Source organism: Trichogramma pretiosum, unplaced genomic scaffold (assembly GCF_000599845.2).
Source record: "Trichogramma pretiosum strain Unisexual culture from Peru unplaced genomic scaffold, Tpre_2.0 scaffold9, whole genome shotgun sequence".
Classification (NCBI taxonomy): Eukaryota; Metazoa; Arthropoda; class Insecta; order Hymenoptera; family Trichogrammatidae; genus Trichogramma; species Trichogramma pretiosum.
The window spans coordinates 957,918-971,016 of NW_019641697.1; the positions used below are offsets into that span (position 1 = coordinate 957,918).

General features: G+C 36.3%; 5 protein-coding genes across 7 annotated transcripts; 3 read left to right on the forward strand and 2 right to left on the reverse strand.

Annotated features, from left to right (window-relative positions):
• Nucleotides 1–2,866, forward strand: LOC106651359 (protease 2-like). Of its 2 annotated transcripts, none has more exons than XM_014369810.2 (3): nt 1–145; nt 558–608; nt 681–2,866. In XM_014369810.2, the coding sequence occupies exon 3, from the start codon at nt 700–702 to the stop codon at nt 2,755–2,757; it is 2,058 nt and encodes a 685-aa protein (XP_014225296.1). In that variant the 5' UTR covers nt 1–145; nt 558–608; nt 681–699; the 3' UTR covers nt 2,758–2,866. The 2 variants fall into 2 exon arrangements, with proteins under 2 accessions (XP_014225296.1, XP_014225295.1); XM_014369809.2 differs by lacking the exon at nt 1–145 and adding an exon at nt 180–483.
• A 95-nt stretch (nt 2,867–2,961) lies between these two features.
• LOC106651360 (TBC1 domain family member 13) lies at nt 2,962–5,045 on the forward strand. The gene has a single exon (XM_014369811.2). It carries the CDS (start codon nt 3,502–3,504, stop codon nt 4,744–4,746), a length of 1,245 nt encoding a protein of 414 aa, XP_014225297.1. The 5' UTR covers nt 2,962–3,501; the 3' UTR covers nt 4,747–5,045.
• A 74-nt stretch (nt 5,046–5,119) lies between these two features.
• LOC106651400 (putative Dol-P-Glc:Glc(2)Man(9)GlcNAc(2)-PP-Dol alpha-1,2-glucosyltransferase) lies at nt 5,120–6,639 on the reverse strand. The gene has a single exon (XM_014369878.2). The coding sequence runs from the start codon at nt 6,632–6,634 to the stop codon at nt 5,186–5,188; it is 1,449 nt and encodes a 482-aa protein (XP_014225364.1). The 5' UTR covers nt 6,635–6,639; the 3' UTR covers nt 5,120–5,185.
• Nucleotides 6,640–7,153: 514 nt separating this feature from the next.
• On the forward strand, nt 7,154–8,457 carry LOC106651401 (embryonic stem cell-specific 5-hydroxymethylcytosine-binding protein). Of its 2 annotated transcripts, none has more exons than XM_023462188.1 (6): nt 7,154–7,238; nt 7,307–7,538; nt 7,600–7,839; nt 7,922–8,029; nt 8,097–8,221; nt 8,262–8,457. In XM_023462188.1, exons 1-6 carry the CDS (start codon nt 7,219–7,221, stop codon nt 8,329–8,331), a joined length of 795 nt encoding a protein of 264 aa, XP_023317956.1. In that variant the 5' UTR covers nt 7,154–7,218; the 3' UTR covers nt 8,332–8,457. The 2 variants fall into 2 exon arrangements, with proteins under 2 accessions (XP_023317956.1, XP_014225365.1); XM_014369879.2 differs by having other exon boundaries at nt 8,291–8,455.
• A 116-nt stretch (nt 8,458–8,573) lies between these two features.
• On the reverse strand, nt 8,574–12,145 carry LOC106651368 (polyadenylate-binding protein 4-like). The gene is made up of 4 exons (XM_014369822.2): nt 11,869–12,145; nt 9,688–10,472; nt 9,137–9,602; nt 8,574–9,053 (listed from the first exon to the last, which is right to left on the reverse strand). The coding sequence occupies exons 1-4, from the start codon at nt 12,059–12,061 to the stop codon at nt 8,605–8,607; spliced, it is 1,893 nt and encodes a 630-aa protein (XP_014225308.1). The 5' UTR covers nt 12,062–12,145; the 3' UTR covers nt 8,574–8,604.
• Nucleotides 12,146–13,099: the final 954 nt, after the last annotated feature.

Sequence of the window (13,099 nt, forward strand, 5' to 3'; positions counted from 1 at the left end):
AGTTGAACTCGCCGGGTGCACTGGAAAGTATCCTGCCATCAGCAAATTTTTGCAATTCAGTAAAAAGTGATAATACTCAATTTTCTATTGTAAAATAAAAAGGGTGTCGGTAATTTTACTTGGAAGATAGCTCCTTTTTTTTAAGGTAAAATGTAGAAAAGCATTTCTTGCACCAGATACAGTACTATCATCGCTGCCGCCGTTATCATTATTGTCGAGAAAATAAAGAGTGACGAATAAATAACGAATTTGCATAAACTCGCGAACATTTCGAAGCCGTTTTTAGAAAAGTTTCAAGCCAAAATTAGTTAGTGATCTTTGTTTGTTTAAGATTTTTTACTTTTGTTTACTTTTGTTTACAAGCCATAGCAAAACTGTACGGCTTTCACATATGGCGCTTGTTGTACTTAACCTTGTTAACAGCACAAAAAAACTACCGTGTTTTGCAAAATCATTCTCGCTACTGCGTCCTAAATTATTGCGGTATTTAGTTTCCGTTGTGTATATAGTGTGAATTTTAATGTTTATTATATTTTAACGTATAATTTAACTTTTAGCGAACCGATCAAAAGGACATCGCTCACTTTAGTGGAATCAAACTTAAAAAAGTAAGACACATTGTATATTGATTTTTTTGATTTTGATATTTATTTTTATTAATCGTTTTTTGTTTTGTTTAGACACCAAAAATTTGAAAAAATGAAGCCCCCAGTAGCAGCTGAAAGACCTCATAAGTATGAAATTCATGGAACAGTATTAGAAGATGAATATTTTTGGATGAGAGATTCTAAATGGCCTGAAGTTGAAGACAAAGATGTTTTGGAATATGTCAAAGAAGAAAATGCATATACAGAAGAATTCTTTGCCCCCCATAAATCATTAAAAAATGATATTTTTGAAGAGCTCAAAGGACGAATAAAGCTAGATGATCAAACACCTTATGTAAAAAAAGGAGATTATTATTATTACAGTAGAACAGAGAGTGATAAGGAATATTCCATCCACTGCCGAAAACATAAATCTACTGATGCTCCTGAAGAGATAATCCTTGATATCAATGTTCTTGCAAAAGACAAAAAATTTACAGATGTTGATGTTGTTAAAGTTTCTCCTGACCATAATTTATTAGCCTACAGTGTTGATTTTGCTGGACTAGAACGCTATAATATTAAAGTCCTTAATTTACAAACTAAAGAATATCTAGTAGATGAAATAATCAATGTATCTGGTAACATAATATGGCATGAAAAGCTAAATGGCTTTTTCTATTCCCCTTTAAATGAACATTTACGCACTGATACATTAAAGTTCCATACATTGGGAGAGAAACAAGAAAATGATAAGACTTTATTTCACATTGATGATGTTTTGTACCAATTAAGAGTCCACAAATCATCTAGTAAGGAGTATGTTTTCATCAATGTATCTGGACACAATACCAATGAAATTCATGTCATTAAAATGAGTGATACTACTTTTAAAACAGAATTAATAAGGCCGAAGAAAGAAGATATTTTTTATGACGTAGAGCATAATGATGATCTTTTTTATATTAAAACTAATGATCAAGCCAAGAACTTCAGAATTGTCACAGTTGGCACTGATAAATTTCACAACGATCAATGGGAAAATAACTATGTTCCAGAAATTTCAAACCAATACCTGTGTGATTTTGGAATGACGAAAAATTATCTGATCCTCACCTACCGTGTGAAGGGCCTACCAATCGTCGTAGTCAAAAGTCTAGATACCGAAAAACAGAAAGATATTCAATTTAGCGATGGGTCTTACACTGCATCAGCAAAATCGACCAATTTTGAGGAGAATGATATCAGAATTAATTATTCGTCCCTTGCGCGGCCAAACACAACATACACTTATGACTACCCTAGTGGCCAGCTAAACATTATCAAAGTTCAAGAGATACCGAGCGGGCACGATCCCAAAGAATACACAGTTGAACGGATATACGCCAGCACTGACGGTGTAGAAGTTCCCATTACTGTACTTTACAAAACTTCACTCTTTGAGGGCCCAAAGAATCCACTTTGCATGTACGGCTACGGTTCCTACGGGCACGCCTATCCGGTAAATTTCAAAAATCAAGCAATATCGTTGGTAAATCGCGGCTTTGTCTACGCGATCGCCCACATCCGTGGCGGTGACGATCTCGGTCACGACTGGTACGAAGAGGCAAAGTTCTTAAAGAAAAAGCGTACTTTCGAGGACTTTATCGCCTGTGCCGAGACTCTGTGCGCCAAGGGCTACACGACCAAGGGCAACATCGTGTGCGGGGGCGGAAGCGCCGGGGGATTGTTGATCGGTGCTGTCATTAACAGCAAACCGGAACTTTTCAAAGCTGCGCTTCTCCATGTGCCCTTCGTAGACGTGCTCAACACTATGCTGGACGAGACGCTGCCCTTAACACCCGGTGAATTTAAGGAGTGGGGAAATCCGAAGGAGTTGGATTACTTCAATTACATCAAGTCTTACTCGCCGTATGACAATATCAAGGCTCAGAAGTACCCACACATCTTTACCACTGCTGGTCTGTCGGATCCTCGAGTCGGCTACTGGGAGGCTGCCAAGTGGGTCGCCAGGTTGAGAAAAATCAAGACCGACGACAACGTATTAATCATGAAGACGAACATGGATTCCGGACACATGGGCTCCTCTGGAAGGTACGATTACTTAAAGGAGATTGCCGATGACATCGTTTTCATACTCAAGGTTTTCAACATGATTCCTCAAGTCTAAGGGTATTAAAAAAAATGAAAAGTATTTAAATATTTTTAATTTTGTGAATTGTTTTACTTGTCTTGCAATGAATTTGTCTTAGGAATAAAAAAGATTATCCGTTTTCAATTATGCAAGCCTAATAATTTGTATTCACACAAGACATTATTTATATATAAATAAATTATTTCTATTATTATTTATATATCAATAAATTTTAATCAATAAAAGTGAATTTGATTTCAACTCCTTGATGTTTGAAATTCTTTGAAAATTCTTCCGATGCAGGTGGCGCTTTAATATTTAAAAAGAGAAAGAGAGAGAAAGAGACCGACAGCACAAGTAGCAATATGAACTTTCGCGCGGCCAAATGCGTGTTTCCAATGAGCCTTGGCACATTGCACGTAGCAAGTTACTGCTGCCGGCCGACTGCATCTCACTTATGCGCTCGCAGTAGTAAGTAGTATAGCTTCGGGAAACGATATTTTATATATGCAGTGTATCAGTGTACCAGTTAAAAAACGCGACTTTGTTCAGCATGGCAAGGGAGCGGGAGCGAGTATAGCGTCAGCTGTTTAATGTTTTGAAATATAATGTGCGACCAGTCGAGAAGAAAAAAAGCAACCAAACTTGCATAGAATGATTGCAGTTATTATCGTACGGCATTATCGAGTTTTTTTGCGCGTACACCACCGCCTCTCATTGAATGCACTTACCGAATAACATCTGCAGCATATATGTGTATATTGCGAGTTGCTCCGACGGATGTTTCACTGTGTTTTCTTGATTTTACGCACTTTCAAAATGAGCATACTCAAACGTCGCATAAAGGAATTCGAGGATGCCCTCGGCGCCAAGGAAATAGATCCCGTTCTCGTGCGAAAATTGTGTTTCAATGGTATTCCTGACGTCGGTAGTCTTCGGCCCCTGTGCTGGAAATTACTGCTGAATTACATACCCTATTCCAGAGACAGGTGGCAAGAAACACTGGCGCGAAAGCGAGAGCTTTACAAAAATTTTATTGACGACCTCATCGTCATCCCCGGTGAATCAAATATCGAGAAGGCCGGTCTAGTTGTTGATGTGAAGATCGATGATCATCCTCTGAATCTCGATCCTGACAGTAAGTGGCAGACGTTTTTCAAGGACAATGAGGTGCTTTTGCAGATTGACAAAGATGTCAGACGACTCTGCCCTGACATATCCTTTTTCCAGCAAGCAACTGATTATCCTTGTGAAGCCATTGTTCACAGTAATGGACAAAAACGACTCCACCAAAGGGTACACCATACTGTGCTCAAGAGTGCCAGTGTCGAGCGAAGAGGCTTGGGTCCCACAACGATATGTGTCCCAGCAAAAAAAGCAGCTGAAGATTATGCTCCGATCGAAGGTGGAGAAGCCCACTGGGAAGTACTTGAAAGAATATTATTTTTATATGCTAAACTCAATTCTGGTCAGGGGTACGTTCAAGGAATGAATGAGATTATTGGCCCTATATACTATGCCTTTGCCTGTGATCCAGATCAAAAGTGGAGAGAGCATGCAGAGGCTGATACTTTCTTCTGCTTTACTAATCTCATGGCTGAAATCAGGGACTTCTTTATCAAGACTTTGGACGAAGCTGAATGTGGCATCAACACTATGATGAACAGACTGATGCAAGAAGTTAAAACTAACTCCTATGATATCTGGTTAAGATTGTTTCAACAAGAGCTCTGTCCACAATATTACAGTTTTAGATGGCTCACGCTAATGTTATCACAAGAATTTCCACTGCCTGATGTTATGAGGATATGGGATTCATTATTCTCAGATAATAATAGATTTGACTTTTTGATACATGTTTGTTCTGCTATGATACTACTGTGCCGAGACCAGATACTCAGTGGTGATTTTGCTGCTAATGTTAAATTATTGCAAAATTTCCCCTCAACAGATGTTCAAATTGTTCTGTCTAAAGCTGCTGAATTATCTGAAAGATCTTCGTTGAAAGACAGTTTTTTAAAATAAATTTCATATTTTGATATGAAAGCATTTTTGTACATTGTGATGAAATTGGGTAACACACGAGATCTTTATGTGGTACTATTGAAGTATCTGCCCGAATGATCAAAAGAGTCTTACTACTATGCAAATAGATTTTAATAAACAATTATTACTATGTAAATTTAAAATGAATAATAAAACATTTAAAATGCTGAGCAATAATTTTAATATCAAATATTTATTATTTCATTTGAAATTTAGTTGCATTTTAAATATCAACAATCTTAGTACATAGGTATTCACAAAACTTAAACATTTATATTGTTTCCTGATGTAAAATGACATTTATTTTTTAAAGAAAGTTTTTATCATTTTTAGTATATTATATAAATATATTTATATATTGTATATGTAATAAATTTTATATGAAAATCACTTATGTCTTTCAACTATTACTCAAAATTTACCATCCTATCCTTTGAGGATGCTCTTCATCACTCCAAGAAAATGATTTAAATGAAAACAATGCAAATTGAGCAAGAATTACAAACATAGTAGTTAGTGTTTCACAAACAATTTGCCAATTTTTAATATTACTTTGTTTTAGTCTAAATATTATATATGGTACAATAAAATATCTTGGCTCCAATAACAATTGAGGTATTAATACAAATGAAGTACACAATAAGTAGGCTACAAGTGATAGCAGTCTCATACTACTTAGTGTTTTTACAATACTATAAATAAAAAGTGCATAGAATGGAACTGGTATAAATTTATAAGCTGGATCACGGTTCATAAAATTTTTCCAAATATAAAAAGAATAATGTCTGTTATCTGCTAGAATATATGGATGCACCAGAGTATTAAATTGTACTATCAAAGTTATTGAACCCAGAAGAATACTGGATAACAAGATATTCTTGTACAAAAATTGTACAAAGTTTCTAAAATGTGGCAGAATGTACGGCCATGCAAATATAAAAACAAATACTGAAAAATAAAGTAGTTGAGCTAGATGTATGGTTGGTTGATGAGCACTTTTATCGCCAACAACTATCCCACCATTGTAAATCACAAATATAAAAAAAACTAATAATACAATGACATGAGGTAAAATCAATTTACAAAGAGGACCAACAAAATCACCAAATGCTGAAAGTCCAATTCTAGCTTTTGCGCTTAAAATAGCATAAATAGTCTTAATAATTCTGCTTATATTTAAAGAGCGTGTTAACTCAGGTCTTTTGGTATATTCCTCTACAAATGTTAAACTGTTTTCAATAGCTAAATATGCAAGCCATACCACATTGGTCTGTCTGGCTATTATAGCAAATGCACCCATTAAAGCAGTCATTTTATAATTTTTTTTAACGTGGCTCAATAACATTGCTAGTACCATAGTCGTTGAAAGTACATCTGTGTAATAGAAACAAAAATAAAAGAAAAGTGGTGGGAAAAATGCTATATTCCATGCTGACAGGTACACATTGAGATATTTTACTTGTGGATCTCTATTTATCCTTTCTTGGCATATTGTAGATACTAAAGTCAGACACAATCCTAAATTGCCTAATGTCAAAATGACATTAACAAACCTCATAAAAATTGTTGTGCAAAGTTCAAGAGGCCCCAAATAAAGTGCTGTAACTATATATAGTCCAGGAAAAGTTGTAATTTTTGAATCCCATTCTGTAATGTTTCCTGCGCAATACTTCATTGTCTGGGGTACATGAAATTTTTCATCTATGTAGTAGCCTTTTTGAATTTTGTTAATGTAAACAAACAGAATGGGTATGAGGAATATGAAAGCAGCCGATGCATATCGCAACATATTGGCTGCCCAGTCAATAAACCTCATTCCGTGAAGTGGTTTACTTCGTTGTCTTGAATTTTGTGCTTGCTGCTTCATTTTATCGTCTACTCTAAACTATTTTGTTTCTTGTATACATTCATCGAAGCTGCATGTCTAAGGCATCACACGACACATACTGTTAAGTGAGAGTTAAAAGGAATGTTTATCCTCGTTCGACCGATAACATTTTTCAACTTTGCTGAACAGTCAATTGCAAAGTTCGAAATCTAAACCAGCTGCAAAACTCATGCAAGTCGTGCGAAAGCATCGCCCGACTCTTTGCTCATAAAGTTTTTGTTGTCGAATCACTCGCTTCATAAACAAGAGCACTCGAAATTCGTACAGATACTCCGATACGGCCTTTCATATAAAACGAAAGTTAAAAAGTTGAAGCGAAACTCCGATCAATAAAAAATAAAGGACTAAATAGTCGCGCGATACAGTTTACCGGCTAAATCCTTGGACGGTAGGACGCCACTGCTTTTATTACACTTTAACGGCTAACCAACCATTATTCCTCTGAGCAGACGAATCATGACAAGACGCGCAAAAACAGATAACACGTGGTAGAGCGGATAATTGTCAATTGTAAGAAGAAAAAGAATAGTCAATTGTCGCTAAAAGCAGCTATATCGACGAGAATGTGCCGCTTTTGCGCTTGGTAATTTTCTATGTTAATTTGTTTTAATTCAATACTTAATATAAATTTAAAATTAAAAATTTCATTAGTAACATTGCAAAAAATGAGCTGAGCAAAAAATGTTCTTACAAGAAAAACGATCAAGAGCACGAAGTCCCTTGGAGTACAAAGTACATTTGTGTAGATTATCAACCATCAAATTTTATTCAACCGAAAAATTACGCAGGATTACCAGTCATTGTAAATGGAAAACATTTGTCGAGTGAAGAGGATCAAATATTTTGCCCCATGTTTTGGAGTCTCGTTCCGTCTTCTTTCAATGTAAAACATTTATAAAAGTTATTTTTAAAATTTTCCAAATGTTGAATCGTAATTTTCTCAGGAGGATTTACAAAAATGGGATTGCAAAACACATAATGCAAGAATTGAAAATTTAAAACAAAGCAAGATTTATTCCGCTGCTCTAGGCGAGGGAAAACGTTGCGTTGTAGTTATGGAAGGATTTTACGAATATCATAAACCTTCTCCTGATCGCCCAGCTGATGTTTATTTTCTCCAATCGCAAAAAAATGATCAGCTGCTTAAAGCGGCTGGATTATTTACTCTCGTTAAAAACACAAATGTAAGTGTGTTTTTTGATGAATTTCTATAAATTAATTTAAAACCTTATAATATACACAACTTACATAATTGATCATTTTTAGGGTAATATAATTCCTACTTGTACAGTGATAACGGCGGAATCAGAGTGTAATGCTCAACAAGTACATCACAGAATTCCAGTGTTACTTCAAGATAACTTGGATATTGAGGTAAAGCTATTCTTTTGTTTACCATCTACTTTTTTAAATATAATTCTGCAAAAATGAATTTTTAAAGGCATGGCTTGACTACAACAAAGTTTCATCATCAGATGCAGTTGATAAAATAAAATCAAAGGAGCAACCTGATTTAAAATTTTATAAAACAGATAAAGTTGGTTCAAGAGAACCAAAAAGTGCTAAGTGAGATTTCATTTATGATCATTTTATATAATGAATGTAGATTAAATCATTTTTTTCTTTTTTCAACAGAAAATCATTGGCTTCCAAAAGTATCATGTCTAACTGGTTAAATGTTGGAAAGGGAGTCAAACGTAAAGCAGATTCGTAATTTTTCAACTCACTTTAGAGTCTAAAATTAATACATTTTTTTCTAAAGAACTTGTATCTACATTTTCCAATAAAAGAACTATAACATATAATATTTAAAAAATTTTATTTTTTATGTTTTCAAAAAGAAAAATACAAACTGACTTCCTTAAAAAGGATATTACAGAAAAAATAATAATTATAATCAAACAAGAACTGATGAGTGAAAAAGAACAAATTAAACAAAAAAAGACAAATTATTCTTTTTTGACAGCTTGTTTAGCTTGATGGGCTTGAAGTACAGCAACAGCCTCTTCAACCTTGGCCTTAAGAGACTCTCCATGCTCCAACATGTGCAAAAGCTCAGAGTTATCAATTTCAAGCAACATTCCCGTGATTTTACCAGTTAGGTTCGGGTACATGCATTGAATCAGTGGGAATAAACGTTCTCCTAACATTTGCTTCTGTTCTTGAGGCTGAGCAGCTGCAAGCATGGATGCAGTGAGTGGCTCCTGACCTTGAATGTGAACAGCTTGTTGATTTTGAGCTGGAGCTGGTGGCATAGCAAGCTGTTGCGGTCCTTGGCGCATGACAGAGGTGTACTTGTAGTTAGAGGGTCGGGTTTGAGGTGATGCAACACCTTGTCCTGACATAGCGCGATTTTGCATAGGATTAGCTGCGTTAGGAACAGCATTAGGTTGATTTGCTGAAAATGAAAAATAATGTTAAGTTTCTTTTCTATGTTTCACCGATGGAATGCTTTTGTTCATTTTCAATTCATTAAATTACCTGTGATTGGGCGAGCAGCAAGAGGAGTGCGCATAACACCAGGCTGTACAGCAGTTGGTGCTCTAGGAGCAGCTCTGTACTGAGTTTGCATGGGGAACCCAGAGCTACCAGTTTGGGTATTGGGTCTAACTTGCTGAGCTGGCCATCTTGGTGTATTACGCAGCTGAGTCATTTGAGCTGGTCCATAGAAACGTTGGGGTTGAGGGAGGGTTGGAACATAGTAATTTTGACCGCCGCCAGCCGGGAATACTTGACCAATGTGTTGCATGCGAAGATTAGCAACACGTTGGATGTATTGCGAGGCAAGGTGAGCCTTTCTTTCTTCCTTTCGTTGAGCTAAAGCAACATACAGAGGCTTCGATCCAACAATTCTACCATTCATTTCAGTTACAGCTTTGGTAGCTTCCTGAGGTTGGGAGAAACAGACAAATCCAAATCCTTTGCTGCGCCCATCTTCCGTCATAACCTTAGAGAAAAAAATTGAATAATAAATTTATAATTCGAAATTGGCATATAAGTAAGTTTGATCATATGATAGAATATGCATTTACCTTCACTGAGGTGATCGTTCCAAATAGAGCAAACTCTTTCTTAAGCCTCTCATCGTCAATAGTGTCATCCAAGTTCTTGACGTAAAGGTTGACACCTTGGTAACGATTCATGCGTTCCATCTTAATTTGCTCAAACTTACGCTTGAGCTCCTGTTGACGTTCAGCTTTCTTTTGAGCACGGCCAACATACATTAGCTTATTTTCAGCAATTTCTTTTCCATTAAGATCTGCAACAGCGCGATCAGCAGCTGCTGGATCTTGGAAAGCAACAAACCCAAAACCACGAGACTTTCCATCATCTTTGCTCATAACTTTATGGCTAGTAATGGTACCATACTGCTCAAACATCTCCTTCAATTTTTCGTCGGTCATGTCCTCACCGAAGTTCTTGACATAAACATTAGTGAAGAGCTTGGCCTTCTCCCCGAGTTCCTTTTCGCGTTCCTTGCGCGAAACAAACTTGCCAACGTATACCTTCTTTCCATTGAGCAGCATACCATTGACCTTGTCGATGGACTTGTTGGCAGCTTCTTCGGTTTCGAAATGAACGAATCCGTACCCTTTGGAAGAACCTTTCTCATCCTGAGCAACTTTGCAACTAAGAATGTTGCCAAAAGCTGAGAAAGTATCATACATGGCCTTGTTATCAATGTTTTTGTCCAAGTTCTTGATGAAAACATTTCCAACGCCTGAGCGGCGAAGAGATGGATCGCGCTGAGACCACATAATTCTAATGGGTCTGCCTTTGATCATGTCGAAGTTCATGGTATCCAAAGCTCTTTCGGCTGTAGAAGAAAAAAAAATCTGTATCAATAATCATTATCTTTTTGTGAAGAAAGTTCTCTTTTTTTGTCCAAAAAGGACCATATGTCTTTCCGGCGCATTCTCGAATGTGTACACGTGACAACCTTGAAACTCATTAAAAACAATATGGCGCAACAATAACGAGTGTAGTAAGCTTGTTTTTCAAGACAGCTGCTGTGGAACGTGCCCCTTTGCTTGTGAAAGTTGCGACAAAAAAATGAGCATACGCAAACGTCATAATAACGTTAAAATGAGTAAGTGAGGGAAAATGCACTCGCTCGCAAAACACCACGCACAGGCAAGCGATGGGCATACCTACGCGCGTGTACGTGCAAGTGAAAGGAAAGTTGGTCGGTGAAATTCGATCAAGAATATTTGATAATACATTTCATAATTCAACATTTGTATTCGGGATGAAAATACGATTTTATTCTGATCACAGTATTATCGTACGTAATGAAACTGAATTCGGTATTTAGGTAATGAGTGTTTATTAATGATCGAGGAAAATTTCAATAAATACTATTAGCGACTTTCATAACCGCGTAGACCTGTATAAAATTCGAAGCATAAGTTTTAAATGTAACGAAGTATTTTATTTTCGAGAAAAAAATTCAGCGTTCTATAACAATTGGGGAATGTTAAGAAAAAACCCGCGCGATAATTCCAATTCCGACGCAATAAAATTTCGTCATCGTAAGTCAATTAGAAACTTTCTCAAGAGGTGATTGTCTATTCATATATGAAATCGTGAAGAAAGTCATCCGTATCTGAAGATTCAGAGAATCGATACATATGGAAGATATGTGCAGCGTGGCGAGCCATTAGAGAATACATGTTTCCAGGAATTATTACAGCGTGCCGAAGCGATGGGAAAGGCGGGGGGAGGGGGGACAAAACGAAAAAATTCATGTAGCGCAGCTTGTATCTTTTCAATATGGTTGGCGCTGTGTCGCGTTGCAGCGTGGGTTATGCCTGCAGAGGAACACATGGCGATGATTTACTTTCCGAACATATATCTTTCATTTGTTCACTGCGAGTGATGACGAGGCAGAAAACAACGACACGACACCGTTAAGCCAGGCAGGCATATTGGAAAGTTCGAGATAATTAAATCTGCCACATGCGCCCATTTTGATGCTTTTTCCTATTAGATCCAAGTTTCCGAGTTTTAAAAGCTATGTTAGAAGACCAGGGAGCAATCTTAGATTCCAGAATAATTGACACGTCATCTCTCGTGTAACATACGCGCCGAGAAAGTCCCGAAAGATACGTACACGTGTGCGCATGCACGCACATGCGATAAACATGGCACGGCGTGGATATTGGAAGAGAATTGCATGAAAAAGATGAGAAAAAAAAATGACTTATGCTCACCATCAGCCGGTTGTTGAAAATTCACGTAGGCATATCCGAGCGATCTCCTGGTGATGTTGTCGCGACAGACGCGGATGGAGAGAACCGGGCCAGCAGTTGAGAACTTCTCGAAGAGAATAGCCTCGGTGATGTCCGTGTGTAGATCACCTACGTAGAGGGAAGCCATTGGGTAGTTTGGTGCTCCTGGATTCATCTTGAGTTTCTTATTTTCTTCTTTTACGGTTTTTTTTCTTATAAACAAGTTGAGTTCCTGATTATAATTTTCTTTTTATGATTTTTTTTTGCCTCTGTTCTTTTCCTTTTACGATTTTTTTTTATATTTTATACTTTATGCTTTTATAATTTTTTTAGCATCACCGTAAGGGTGATAAAAATTTAAGAAATTTTTTTATGTTTTTTTAGTTGCGCCCGTGCACGTCGTTTTAATATTCGACCGATGTTACTTGCACGGCTGACATAGTGCGTTTACCTAATACGTCGAGAGCTAACTAAAAGAGACTGAGAAGAGGCGAACGGCATATAGCTCGTCTCTGCAGTCTGCGGCTTGCCAGCTGATTCAGCGCTGCCAACTTGAAAACGAGCGGCACATTCAAAAATATTATAGCATCTCGCTTACTTTTCGAATAAGTTAATTTTGGTACGGTTTTTCTCCAAATAAAATAATTTAAACTTTTGTAAATATGTCCTGTGGATTAGTTTAATTTTTTCACATACATAGATTACTGTGTATCTACACATTATTTATAAAAATCTTGTATTATTTATTTTTAACATACTATTATTGATCAAACACCACTTCGTTTTTTATCCTCACATATGGTAGTATATTTTTAATCAAATTTATTTACCAAAAATCATACGAGAAACATCGATCATGGTTAATAAGTACATTTGCTAAGTCCCACCGTCGTAGTCATAACAAGTAAATATAACGCATAGAAATTTTATAATTAAATAAAATTTTTATAGCAAAAGTGCATGATATTTTATGATTTGTATCGCTATGATAATTACAGCTAAAAGTTTTGCATGTAATAATGCTGATGCATTTTTATTATCATATGAAAAAAAAAAAAAAAAAATTAAACTAAAATACATGAAATTTTTACAAATATTTCAATTAGAAATATTTTCGTGTACTGGGAGTTGAGACAAAATAATTATTGTTCACTTGTTCAAGTTGGCAATATCACATCAATTACCAAAGCTTAGTCATATACAGGCAAACATA